General features: G+C 52.0%; 1 protein-coding gene across 5 annotated transcripts in view; it reads right to left on the bottom strand.

Annotated features, from left to right (window-relative positions):
• Positions 1-5,556: 5,556 nt before the first annotated feature.
• CALN1 (calneuron 1) overlaps positions 5,557-14,112 on the bottom strand; it is a 524,984-nt gene continuing 516,428 nt past the window's right edge. For all 5 annotated transcript variants that reach the window (XM_053894193.1, XM_053894194.1, XM_053894192.1 and 2 more), the window contains one exon: positions 5,557-12,911. In XM_053894193.1, coding sequence (XP_053750168.1) covers positions 12,784-12,911 — 128 coding nt within the window. In that variant the 3' untranslated portion in view covers positions 5,557-12,783. The remainder of the gene's footprint in view (positions 12,912-14,112) is intronic.

Below are 14,112 nucleotides of genomic sequence, written 5' to 3'. Positions count from 1 at the left end.
ATGCCTACGTTATTTACCTTCATTTCATCATGAAAGCGTTTTATCTTCTCACATCACCATAAGAAAGGTGAATGCAGTACAGTAGGATATTCTAAGAGAGAGAGAGAGAGAGAGACCATGTGCACGCGCGTATTTATTATATATATTATTATAGTTATTTTATTATTAGTTATTGTTGTTCATCTCTTCCTGTGCGTAATTTACAAATTAAACTTTCATAGGTTTGCACGTATAGGAAGAAACATGGTGTATATGGGGTTTGGTACTACCTGTGATTTCAGCCATTCACTCGAGGTGTTGGAATGTGTCCCCTGCAGAGAAAGGAGACTACTGTATTTGGAAACTAAAGACCATCCACATAAAGCCACAAGTCATTGCAGGAATCAGATTGTGCGGTGAGGGTCTCACATGTATATTTCACATCGGTTCTTGCCCTAAAGGTTTCTATCCTGACAGGTGGGTGGAAACGGATTCTCAGGGCCCTCAATATGTGACATGCGGTGATATGTAGCTGCAGTGAGGACATTTGAGAAATGGCTCAGCGCTCAGACACCCTCATAAAAATTCTGGAATCTCCAAACTTGCTGAGAGAAGGCAAGGGCCGTAGTATTGCCAAAATGAGTCAACCAAAGAAATTTCACTTTTTTTTTTTTTTCTTTTTAACCTCTGGGAAGGGAGTTCAAAGCATATTATTTCCGAAAGCCAAGCAAAGAAAATTCACTCCAATGATATGGATATTTGACTTTATACTTCTTAGGCAAGATAAACTATTCTTTTGTGTGGGCCGACGTTGAGACTCTTGCCAACATTCTACTCGGGTTTAATAGGATAGATTACCTCGGAGCTTCCCAGAGTCAAAACAAGCAACCAGCCGAGGTTGCTGAAGTCAGAGCGGTAAGATCTTCCAGAAATCACAGAGGAACCTCAAGTTAAAGAGAAAAACCACAGGAGTTCAACTTGATTTCAACCCTCACATTTCCTGGAAATCATTTGCGAAAACCCAGGTTTGGCAATGAATCTGTTAAATAATTGAGCTAAGGTCAAGATTAGCAATGTGTGTGGTGGGACCGTGGGCTCATGGCCGAGAGTTTGATTGACCAACTGCTTAGGTGTGCACATTGTCGAAGGGCTTAAAATGAGTCCTGTGCTGGGCTGTTCATTTGAGTTGAGCAGAAAAAGCCTCTCGGGATGGTGTCCTGATCCCACAGCCACTGCCGCTGCCTATTTAGACCCTAGGAAATCCATAGGTTTTCTCCCCCAGTTGTTTTGGAAGTTGGTGGCTCCAAAGGAAGCAATCACATGGGGCGCCTGGATGGCTCAGTGGGGTACGCATCCAACTCTTGATCTCAGCTCAGGTCTTGATCTTAGGGTGGTGAGTTCAAGCCCCGTGTGTGACGCCTACTTTAAAAAGAAAAGAAAGAAACAATGACAAAGTCCAGCAGCAGGATTTCTTGTAATGTGGAAACTGAGGCACCATACTCTGTCTCCATGACACCAGCCTGTGTACCCACTCAGAGACGGCTTTGATTTTACTCCTACCTTCCAGCCCATCGCTGGCACAAAACATCCCTCATCTGCCCAGTTTCTGCAGAGCCAGGCTGATGTGGGGCGTACCTGATACCCAAGCCTGAAGGTGAGCAGTTTCCCTGAACTCTGAGTATGGGGACGTCCCCACGCTTGGATGGTGGAAACTAACCAAGACAGGCTGCAGTTTGCTCTCTGGCCGCAAGGTGGGGAAGGAAGAAACAGATGGGGAAGGTTTGAGAACAAATTTGTTTAGGTGGCTGCCTTTTTCGGAGGCTTATCGAGGGCAGAGAGACCAAACGGCCACTTGTTTTTCAGCAGCAAAAGCTACTTAGCCCAAATCTATCCGCTACCGGTTGGATACCCCAAATTTGCTCAAATTTATCATGATTTAAATTAAATTCAGTGACTCCCCCACCCCTTCTCAAACCAGAACCCCAGGTCTCCCTCAAGCCACATCAAGTCAACCACCAGGCACTGTGGCCTCTCTTTCCCCAGTCTGTCTGGGTCCTGACCTCTTCTTCCCCACTCTCACTTTCTGCGGCCACCATCGCATGTCTCCCCAGGATTAACACAAAGTCTTCCAACAAGTCTCTCAGCCAAGTGCGCCGTGCCTCTGGGCTTTGCACACGCTGATCCCTCTGCCTGTCACGCGCCGTCCCCCCTCTGCCCGGCCGACTTCTTTGTCCTGCCCCTCCAAGAATTCCCCTACAACAAATATAAATGCCAACAATTTCAGGAAGGTGGCGTATCCGAAGAGGGAGGGGAAGGGAGAATGATAGATCCGAACTGCAGTATCCGAGGCATCTTAACTGTTTTCCTTCTTCAGGGAGGGAGGGGGCGGGGGAGGGAGAGACCGTGAGAGCACGCGCCAGAAATCTCAACCAGAACATTGACATCTATTAGAAGTGGATGAAAGGTATACTGTTGTCTGTTTTACATGGGTTTGAGATATTTCGTAATTGAAAGGAAAAAACGTGTTAACACAACCGATGTTCCTCCTTGGCGTTGCTGTTATCTTTTGTGGCGAATCCTTCCGTAGGGCTTCTGATCCTGGGCTGTAATCACAGGCTTACCTGTCTGTGTTTTCTATGAGACTCTAAGCCGCCCGGGGGTCTTGTTTATGTTTCTATCTGCCTCCTCTTAGTCCCTAGTCGACACCTGCCAGGTACCCAAATAGGTCTGTAAAGAATTGGCCTGATAGCGAAGGCTGGTGCTCCGCGGTGGGGTTGGTGGTGGCAGGTGTTGAGGAAGACCCGCAGACATGAGAGGAGGGATGGGTGTAGACCAGCTGAAAGCCCAGCCCCCATCCCAGCCCAGGGGGACCAAGCCTTAAGGCTGTGAAGACCTTGATCCCGGCTGAGACCAAGCCGGTGGCATAGATGCTGTGGCTTTCAGGGAGGGTGAGGGGAGAGCCAGTGGTGATCCCAGTTCTTTGGTGCCAGATCCAGTAGGTAGCGCCTTCGAGAAGCTTAAGGCACTGAACCTAGCGTATCAAGGAGGATAATTCCTAGACCGGCTGGAGGAGCTCGGAAATAAACAAACATGTAAACACAGGCTTGCCTGATTTTGACCAAGGCTTGGGAGCCAGGGTGCAGGGGAGGGAGGGGAGGGAAGGCGATGGAGGGGAGGGCGGGCACAGGAACCTTGTGCTCCCAAAGAATTCGGATATCTGGGCGACGTGAGGTAATCTGGTTTATTTAGCAAACACTTATTGAGGACCTACTGGGTGCTGGGCATAATACGACGCGCTAGATATAAAATGATGAGAAAAATAAATTGTGTGGCTAAGAAGCTTAGTTCAGTCACATGGCTGGGGCTGCTCGCTCATCTGAAGTCATAGATGACCGGGAGTCTGCACAACCCGCCTCCACCCTGCACACAACAATCCCCTTCTGGCCGCAGATGCCTCAGGGGCTCCCCAGCCCCCCCCCCAAGTTCTCTTTTCTACGACAAGGCACTTCATCCTTGGAAGAGAAGCCTGGTAGGAGGCACGGAGGGCTGGCGCTGGAGAGACCCTGATCAAGAAGAAACAAGTCTGTGTGGTTCCTGGGCCAGGGGGCTCGAACACGTGAGGATCGGGTCTGGTCCTCTTTGTGCCGAAAGGCCCGGAAGAGCGAAGCCTGTCCCAGGGGGTGGGCTCCTGCCTGCTCTGCCATTGCCTCTGAGAGGCAGGATTTTCTGCCCGGGGCAACCGGGAGCTGGGCCAGTTGCCCCAGATGGCAGCCTGAGGCTGGCATACACGTGAGCGCCTCAGAGCCTCCCCATGCCTCTACCTCCTGCTTCTTTGTCTCGTTCAAGGCTGCTTTTGTGCTCATTTTTTATAACGGCCTTATTGAGATATAATTCACACACCAGACAATTCATTCCCCCTTTCCGCTCTGTTTTCTCCTGCTGTCATCCAGATTATTAACCTCAGGGAAGACTGGGGAGGGGGAGTGTCATCTATCCCGCATACACCGCTCCCACCCTTTTGCTTCCTGGCAGCCATGGCTTTGGCTTTGGCAAGGCAGGTGGGGGAAGACCACGAAGCGCCTCCAGTTCAGGAGCCAGCGGCACCTCCCTGGGAGGGAGAGCAGAGGTCTCTGCTGCCCCACATATGTCTCTGCTGCTGTGCTTAGGGCATGTGAGTTACTACTGCAACCCCAGCCTGGGAAATACTTCCCGAGATCGCATTACTAAGAGCATTGCTGAGGGACCGCTCAGGGAGATGGCTCCCGATCCCTGGCCTGCCACTTGAGGCAGTGAACCCAAACTGTCTGAGCCAGCGTGTCCCCTTAGCACAGCCCGGAAGCTCTTCTGCATCGAGGCACCTGCCCTTCTTCCTCATCCTAGGAAATTTGGATGTGAGAGAGCAGGGTCCTGGCTGGCTCTGAGCTGCAGGGCTGATTGCTGAACATCGCTCAAGCCAGAAGAGCTTTCTGGCACCACCAAAATTATGGAAAAATCCCCATGGGATTCAAAGGTACGTTCATAACTTGAGGGAGAGCTTTGATCTACCAGGTCTGAGCCAATGTTCAGGCTTCACTGTCTCTGTGGTTCAGGGGTCAGAGATTTGTCGCCCCACCCCACCCCCGTGGGACTTTTATCCTGCAGGACACTCCATGCTGGGGTAATTACCCCAGAAGAATACATATTCGTGACTAAATGCTCCTTGATGATAAAAAAAATATATTAAAAATCAGAACAGAGAGGATAAAATCGAAGTTATTATCACTGGAATTTGCCAGAGGCCCCCTTTAGCAGAGAGAAAACCATGTGTTTTCTGCCGAGAACAGTCTATTTTTAAAATTTTTAAACGATAACAAATGCTTAGTGATGTTACCTTGTAAGTTGCCCCACCGGAGAAAGTGTATAAAATGCAACAGTGAACAAGGGGTCTCCTGGGAGATCCTGGGAGAGTCTACCCAAATGGATACTCAGCCTGTTGCCTCAGTACATTTGGGGAGATGTGTGAAAAGTACTTTACTTTTGAAAAGTAAAGAAAAAATAGGAGATGCCCTCATGGTTTCTGGCATCAGGAGGTCAAGGTTCTGGTCCAAACTCAAGCGGGATCTCTTAGTGTCCTTAAGTCACTTAACTTTCTGGTGTTCTTCTTTTCCCTATTGATAGAAGGGAACGGGTGTCTCTTTTTATGCCCGAGAAGCTCCAATAACACTGCAAATTCCAGAAGTTTAAGGGAAAGCTATGTAATGCCTGAATGCTAACATTGGGGAAGAATTTGGCAAATGCAATCCCGAAAGGGTGACACCATTAGCTTGGGTGTCTGCAAACGTCTGGCCCTGGCCAGAAGATGTTTTGTTCTTCTCACCATATGATCCATAACCAGCTTATCCCCCCTTATGCCAATCATTCCCTTCCAAAGCCCGACCGTGAGGACCAGATCCCCAGCCGCTTTCCTGATCCTTGCTTCTTGGAAGAAGTTGATGCCGGACTGCAGTCCAAATGGGTCTGGTTGCCCTCCAGGGTCACAGGAGTGAATTTCGTGACAGCTTTGCAAGCCACACCACAGATAATGAACTGAATCTCTCCTCAAAAGAAAAAAAAAACTTTTATTTTTTTCTATTGCATAAATAATGGTAAATTAGACTCTTTTTTTATACAGATTATATATTTACAGACAAGTCTGGTTACAGAAAACATCTGGTTAATATGGCAGTCAGTTTTCCTTTATACACTAAGAGGACATATTAATAATATATACTTCATTGGATTAGTAAGTTGCATGCCAAGTTAATTTATATTAATATTTACATTTTATATAAAGATTTCCTTTTGACTAGTCTGCTGACTCCCATCACTTAATAGCAGAAATAATCATCTAACACGGAATGAGGAAAAAAAAAAAAAAAAAGGAACATGAATGAGGTAAATGGGAAGACTGTGACCCAGGATTTCAGTCTGAGTGGCCCATTCTGGAAACGAGAGCTGTCAGGCTCCAGGCATGCTGGTCCTAGGATCCTCAGCTGTGCTCCAGTCTGCATCCAGCCACTAACTATACTGTGCTTTCAGAAACAAGTCACGTCTCCAGTCTAATGACTCCTAGGCTCACTGACCCCACCCCTTCCCATCCTCAAAGATGACAGTTTGCCAGCCCACTGCCTGACCAGACTTTCTGGATCTGATTTCCATCCAAGGGCACGGTCTTTGGTTAGTCCTTGGATAAACAGCTTCTTCTTGGATTTCAGAACTGGTGGGGGGAAGTCAAACCCCACTAAGAAGCCACTCAAGGACCCCTGAAACCAGATTTCCAGGTCAGAAAGGAGGAATATTCTTTGATTTTCTCTGGGGAGAGCCGAGAGACCCTGGCTTGTGTAAGATTCTACCAGGAGCTGAGAGGACCCATTCCTTTCCGGACCAATCTGGGTCTTTCCAGGGAAGGTCAGTAGGGCTTCTATGAAAACAAGCTTATGTGAAAATCTCAGTCCAATTCAGGTAGAGGTAAAGGGACAGAAACCTAGGATGTTATGTTGTCATGGGGCAGAAGGGCTAGGGATTTTATGCGTCCAGCGGTCACTCTTGTCCTGCCCTCCACCCCTCACCAGGGTCGGTGTTTCCAAAGCAGGCACCTGTGCTCAGCATCCCTCAGCCTCCAAGAGACCATCCCGCAGCGGCCGGTCTCCCCAGACTGCTAATCTCATTCTTGACAATCGTGAGAGACGGTGACTCTCTCCCTTCTGCAGTGTTAAGAATAATTGCAAACCATTATCACATATACCGGAATGGCCAGGAAAAAAAAAAAAAGAAAAAGAAAAAGAAAAAGAAAAAAGAAATGACCGGAAGTTGTGCTCTTTATTCAGTAGCTTCCAGTTAGGCTTTCTCAGATGGAGAGACACCCACTTTGTCCTGGGATCTGGCTTTGTTTCACTCTACTGATCCCGGAATTCTCATGCCCGTGATCTGCCATCAAGTGATCAAATCCCCTTACTTTTCACCCTGGCTCAGCCCATCTTTGATGTTCCCTTGAGTCAGCAAGACTTTAGGGAGTCAACAAAACCTCTTACTTGCAAGACACCACGCATTTGACGGAAACCAATTTGCACTGTTTCACCTACAGACAACGGACAGCAAATGAGACCCTTTATTACAACTGCCTCTTGGGACCCGTGTGAGAAAAGAAACCGCCAGTCCCCAGTTCACGCGGGAATCCGGCCCCTCTCAACTCTAGGCATCATCTTGACTTGTTTCAGACAAACAGAGTCACGATGGGCGGGCTCTTCTGGTTTCCCTTTCCTTTTGCTTTAGCGATGAGAGAGCTGAGGCCAGGAAGGGAACGTCACTCAAATGATCGGGCTGGTGGGCGGCCGAAGCACGTGAGGTCCCGCACGCGATCGTGCTCCCTTACGTCTGGCTCTCCCCTCCGCTCTCCTGGCCTCAGTTCAACAGGTCTGAGCCCAGACACAATGCCCCCTGGGGGGGAGGCATTTTGAGCTTGGCAGATGTCCCATCCCCCAAGGAAAGACGAGCTACGGCCTCCACTTGACGTCTGCCACCACCCGTGTCACTGGGGTCAGGTTGATGGGCAGCCCCATGGCACTCAGTCCCCCGCAGGCCACAGATTCAGGGAAAGCGTCCAGAGACCAGCCTCTGCAGCCCTTCACAATCTTCCTTTTTCTCTCACAGGTCCAGTGATGCAGCAACACCACCCTTGAAGTTTTCATTCCCTGGAATATTCCTTCCTAAGTAGCCTCCTCCTCTACTCCCCTGGAAAATCCCAGCCCTGCAGCCCTTTCACTCGGACAATAACTTGTAACATTGTGAGAAGCACTGTTTTGAAAGCCAACCCATCAAGCTCAAGGAAAAGAGGCGGATGAGGGCTCCACCCACCATGGGTGTTGAACCGATTAAGCTACCCAAAGTCGGGCCAGGCAGGGGGCAGGGGGCTGGGCGAGTCTTTTCCGGGTCCAGAGGGCTGTCTTATGGGACTGGCAAAACCTGATCCTTTGTGGCTATTACCTCAAGCCAACGGCATCAAATTAATTTTGCCGTGAAGACTTTCCGAGCTTTGTCACCGCGTCCCTTGAGACCATAGAAAGAGGGTCCCAAACCAGTATAAAGTAGAAACCATAGTCATGCGCTGTGGCCATGCGCATTAGCAAACGAGCACGGCAGACTAAGAGAAGTGTGTGGCTGGTGTGTGCATTTGACCTTATTCCTCCCCCAACCAAGTGTCAATGGCAAGGCCACCATAGCTGAGGACAGTCCCCTGAGTGATTTAGTCAAAGGAAGTATGAAGTGAAGCTGGACAGTTCTGACATTTAGATGGCTGTGGAGACAGGGTCCACAAGGGGCAGCCCGCCCGTCCTCCACTTTGCTAGTGGTTCAAATAATTCCACTGGAAAACCCTAGCTGCTGAATAATGTTACTTTGTTATTTCTGATGGATCTCCCCCCACCCCCCCCACCCCTTCCGGGACAGCCGAGTAATGAGGAGGTGAGGAAAGACGGCTATGGCGAGGGCTTAAGGTTCCAGACTCTTAGCCCCGTGAAGATCCCTGAAGAGGCCAACGGGAAAGTTGTGAACTCGGGTCACTGCAGACAGACGTTCTCCAGAGAGTAGTCCTCCTGGGAATACAACCGGTATGTGCCCGAGTCCGGAAGCCTAGGCTCGGCCCGTCTGTATCATCGTGGCGCTATGGGAAAAGGGACTGTTCCCTGCAGTGGGGTTCCAGATCTCCCTACAACTCCGTGGAGCAGGGTGAGTGATACTATCGTTATGGGCTTTTGGAGAAACAGGGCAGTGAAATGACCCAGTCTGGTTGGGGACCTCCAACTGGGGGGAGCAGAGCTCAGCAGCGACCGCGACCATGGAGAGAAAATGGCACAGCAGAAACAGGGTTTCATGACATGTAGCCACACCCGTGGCCAGGCCAGCCAACCCCAGGACCTGTGCTTGGCCATCACACCCTCCCTCCTCAGTCATGGTCCCGGGGAGGCTGCCAGCTACAAGCTAAGAGCGAAACTCGCTTTGATTTATAACCTGAGTCTGGACTGAAGCCTAGAGAAGGCATTTAGAATGAACGAGAAATTTCCCCCTCCCAGTGCTTAGATGCGTCACTTAACGATTCTCTGCAGGGGAGGTGAGGGGCATGACCCTCAGCATGACCTTGCCAGCTTTCACTAGGTTCTCTGGGTAATCGCGACAGACCATTCGTCATGTGCGACTTGAGACGGGGGACAGGTATGGAGAAAGGACACGCCTCGCGGTACACGTCTTGTTCTCTGCGAATAAAACACCTAGAAAGTTCAGAAGCCTCTGGGCTTGCCTAAGACCCCACGTAAACCTCAGTTCACTTCAGTTCACATTTCTGGCTTGTGGGAGAGCCGTCTCAACAGGCCAACAGATGCTTTTAAAGATTGAGGCTTAAAATATTTTTTGCCTTCCAAATGACATTTCTGCCTTTTCGCCCAGATGAAGGGGTCCTTGCTCTGGGCCCTGGGAAGGGTTGGGGGGGGGGGAGGCGGGGTGGGGAGAATACCACCCGGCTTTCAGGTAGCTCCTGTTCTCCTGAGCACATGGAAGGACGGTTTCAAAACACCAGAGAAGGCAGAGAAACCGCCAGATTTTTCTGAGAGTAATTTACCCCACCAGGGGGGATATGGGTGCACGGAGCCCGGTGTTCTTTAAGAAAATGTTCCCTATTTTTGTGTGCCTTGGCAAACTCAGGGTGGAATGCGAAGGTTGCCATGGCAACATCACCCCCCCTCTTTTTTTTACAGATTGGTCACGTGGGACCCACGCACATTCTGGAAGCCACTTCTAATAGTTCCCATGCTGGGTCCTGTCTGGGGGCTCTGTCTGCTTCTGGAGTGATAGGAGACAGCTTTTTTGTGGGGCCAAGGGGACCAGGGTCTGCATCCCTTGTCCCCCTAGCAAAATGCCTCCCCGATCATCCCTTGTGTGGTCTGGGGGGCACCTGTTCTTACAGCAAGAATGAGCCACACTTTAACCATGAGCATCATAAGTGCTGTGTGTGTGCGTGGGGGGGGGGGGGTGGGGCACGGGGCTGAAGTAGCTCTGGAATGGACAGGACCTGGGGTGGGGCTGCAGAAAGTCAACATCTTAAGTCTTACAAAGAATCCCGACACCTCTGAAAGACCATCCAGGCAAAGCAGCCAGGGCTCACCTCGCAGACACAAGCTCTCGCCTCCCAAAGCGTCAGGCGCGCCTCTAACTCTGGGCTGTCTCCCCACACTTCAGCTCCTGGGTACCATGCGTGACGCCACCATGGTGGCAGGTCAATTCCAGCCCGCCCCAGAGGAAAGTTCTATAGCTTCCTTTTCGTCCTCTCTCCCTGCAAGGGACACCTGCTCCTCGAATCCCTCCTGGGTAGGATTCGCGGGTCACTGGGAGAGGAAAAGGGTCCTGTTCAGGGAGAGGATGCTGGGGCCTCGAACAGGCTGTTGGTGCCTCTCCAGAGCTCTCTTTACTCTCCGCCCCTGCACAGCGGCTCATTTCTCTTCTAAGCCGCACATCCTTCGGGGACCCGGTCCTCCAGGGGGAGGCACAGAACTTGCAGACAGCCAGCCTTTGAAGAAGCGTTGCGATCCCCTCTCACGGGGCAGTGGCCTTTGGGAGTCCTCCCGGGGTCTCTATTTAGTCTGGCTCCCCAGGAGGGCACGGCCTAGAGGTTCAGGGGGTCCTTCCCATCCAAGTCCAGTTGTGGGGCGGGGGGGAAGGTAAGCCGCTTGGGGCAAAACCTAATGACGCAGTCGTCTTCTGTGTTAGTGTTCTGCGCTCGGACCTGTCCTCCTTCTGGAAGCTCATCCTGAAGGGACAGTGGGGAGTCGGGCAGGGGGAGAGAGAGGAGGCAGACGTGCACTGGGTATTGTGGCAGGACGGAGCGGGCAAGGGGGAGAGGCAGGTTGTTGCCTTCCTTGGCCTGGAAGGAACTCCCGGTAGGACTCTGGGCATTTTCCCAGCAAGACCCTCAACCCCCAGGGCTCTTGGGAGCTCACACCTGCTCCGTACTATGGCTCAAACCCTAGTTTTACTTGTGCTCATCAGGAATATTTGCGGGCTCCCACCATGGGGAAGTTTCTACAGCTGCCCCCAACCCACCCCCCCCACCCCCCCAGGCTGCTGCAGGAAGTGCTTGCAGAGTCGAACTGGAAAAAGACCCTAAAAGGACAAGTCAGGTTGGAAAAGGCAGAAAGGGAGAAAACGGAGAGGGAGGGGCCCCTGGGGAAGGGGTTCGGGGGACACACACCCCACACCGCCAAACCTAGAGAGGAGACATTCTGGCACCTCCATACTGGAAGACAGGGGAAAAGGGAGAGGGAAAAAGCACGTAGCTTCAGGATGCAATGGAAAGAAAGGGGCGTGACACCATTCTACAGAAATAAAGACCTGAGCTTGGAAAAGTGCAAAGGAAAACACGGCATGGAAAGGTTATGGGCCGATCGGACTGTGCAAGCTTGAATCAATAGCGGTGGCTGATACGGCGTCTGGGAAAAGTCGGGAAACTACAGGTTGACATGCCATTGAAGAGGGACCCTGGGGTTCGGGTCCCTCCCCCCCAGCAGAAGTATTCCGCAGGCAGGAGCGAATTACCTGCTGGCTGCGCTGCTTCACGCCTGTTTGTTTCCCCGGGAGGGGGGAAAACGAGTCAGTTGCAGAATCTGACCGCTGCAGGAGGTGATGTACGTTTCCGTCTTTTCACTGTGGACCGTATTTCTCTTTTGCTCGGGGGAGGACTAACAAAGCAAGTTGGAAATGGAGGAGAAGATAAGGTGCTCGAGGCCCTTCGCTGACCGAGGTCTGCTGGCACGGAGGCGGGTTCGGGCTCCGCGACTCCGGGCGAGTGGGGTGTGAGGGTCCCAGGCCCTCCCCGCACCCCCCACCCCCGAACTACCTGGCCCACCCGAAAGAGGCGGGGACGCATGTCAGAGAACGAGCTTATACCGGGAGTAAGCGATTAGGAAATGGGGATGTCACACACGAAGGAGCCCAGTATATACGTCTGTCTACATGTCTATGTTACAGGGACGCCCACGAGAATGCTTTTTTTTTTTTTTTTTTTTTTTCCACTAATGGCAGCACAGGTGGCAAAAGCCGGGAGAAAGGCTCTCTGCAGATTCCAAAATGCTGGTGCGCGATGGGCTCTAGGAACAGAAAGCCAAGTGCCGACGGAAACCGAGAGCTCCCCAACTCTGCCAACAAGAGTCCTCTAGAAAAGGCAGTAAGAACGGAAGCGAAGGGGTGCGGCGCTGCACCCCGCTCGATGGCTTTCCCCTCACGCCTTGGGGTGGGGGGTGGGGGGGGGGCTCCACTGGGTGGAGGAAGGAAGCCCCCTCTTCCGTAGCAACCAGCAGCCAGCCTCTTGGGACTGAGGGTTCCCGCAGCCGGGAGTCTCCAGCGGACCCCTGGGGTTGAAAGGACGGGGGTCACGGAGGTGGCCGCGGGCTGACGCCTCGCCCTTGCTCTCTTACACCGCCAGCCTGGGTGGCCCCTGGAATCCCGGGATGGAAATGAAGTCTCTCTTCAGAGTTCCTAGGGGTGGTTGAAGCAGTCACTGGGAACTCCTGGCTATTTTATTGCATTAGGAAACAAAACCATTAAAGCATTTAAGACAGCCCTTTGGTGTCCCTGCCAAGGAGATGAAGTGAATGGGCAACACCTGTTGCACTGCAGCCTTGGGGGGTCTTCGCCCGACCGTGCCTGGTCTGCAACCGTATCTGCTTTTGCGGAGGAACAGAGTCTGCCCGCTGGGCATGCGCATGCGCGGTGAGCTGGGCACGCAGCCCGGTGGGGGGCGGCCTACTCCATGCCGCTCCGGAGGATCTGGTTGGCCGCGATCAGCATGACGCTTATGATGAAGGCCATGGCGAAGGCGCAGATGAGGCTCTTGCGGACGCAGGTCTGCCTGTTCTGTTTCTGCGCATGCACTGGGGTGGGGGGTGGGGGGCGGAGGGCAAGGAGACGCGGGGTGGGGGGGTGGGGAGAGGGGAGAGGGGGAGAGAGAGAAGAGAGACAGTGAGACAGGCTGACCTCCTCCTCGTCAACAAGCCCAGTTCCGAGGCTGAAGACGGGTCACACCGACAAGCATGCCCCGGACCATCCTCGGACACTGAACACCACGTCCTCTGGCAAACCGTGCGAAACAGTCAAAACTTGACCAGAAACCAAGAGAGATGTGATGCTCAGAGGAGGGTACAAACTTCCGGGTGCAGTAGAGCGCCAGTGACTTTCTGCGCAACAAGAGAAATGTAACGTTTTGGAGTTTCGCAAAAGGCACCGTCCAGGCACGGCTGTGTCGGTTTCTGCAGAACGCCGGGCTCCCGTTTCTGAGGCAGCTGCTAGATTCAGATGCTTCCCTACGTATTCACGCTGGGCCGGAAGCAACTTACCTTCCAGAATTGTTCTTGGGTGGCTGCTGGTCGGGATGACCCTAAATGACTTCTGGCATTACTTGAGTTACCCACGCCAGGGGGGTTCTAAGGAGGGGTCCCTGGGCAGGCAGCATACACATCCCTGGGAGGTTTTTTTAAAAAAAATTTTTTTTTTAAATGTCTATTTATTTTTGAAGGAGAGAGAGACAGAACATGAGCGGGGGAAGAGCAGAGAGAGAGAGGGAGACACAGATCCAAAGCAGGCCCCAAGCTCCGAGCTGTCAGCACGGACCCCACCGTGGGGGCGAAATCATGACCTGAGCCGAAGTCGGACGCTTAACCGACTGAGCCGCCCAGGCACCCCCATCCCTGGGAGCTTACTAAAAATGCAGGTGCTCATTCTGGACCCCACGCCCAGTCTACCGAATCATAAGCTCCAGGGATGGGGCCAGTGATCTGTGTTTAACCAGGTGATTTCGGTGAAGTCCACATGCTGTGTGGACAGGACCGGTGGGAACCCAGGAGAGAGTCACAAAGCTCTGTCAGACCTCACACAGGCAGGGCGTCCCCGCCCCCACATCCTGCGGCACCAGGGGTCTGCCCTTGGGTCTTGGGATTGTATTCTTTTCATCCTTTTGTTGGGCTACGTCTTGCAACAGCATTTTTATAAGGCCCTTAAGAAACCATTGGGAGGTCTGCATCAGTTGGGAAAGTAATATGGACCAGAGACAGAGAGATGGAAATTACCAGAAAGTAA

Source organism: Panthera pardus, unplaced genomic scaffold (genome assembly GCF_024362965.1).
Source record: "Panthera pardus isolate Hobbes unplaced genomic scaffold, ASM2436296v1 HiC_scaffold_4, whole genome shotgun sequence".
NCBI lineage: Eukaryota > Metazoa > Chordata > Mammalia > Carnivora > Felidae > Panthera > Panthera pardus.
Note: the sequence above shows the minus strand (reverse complement) of the source record. Positions and strands in the feature narration are given on the sequence as shown.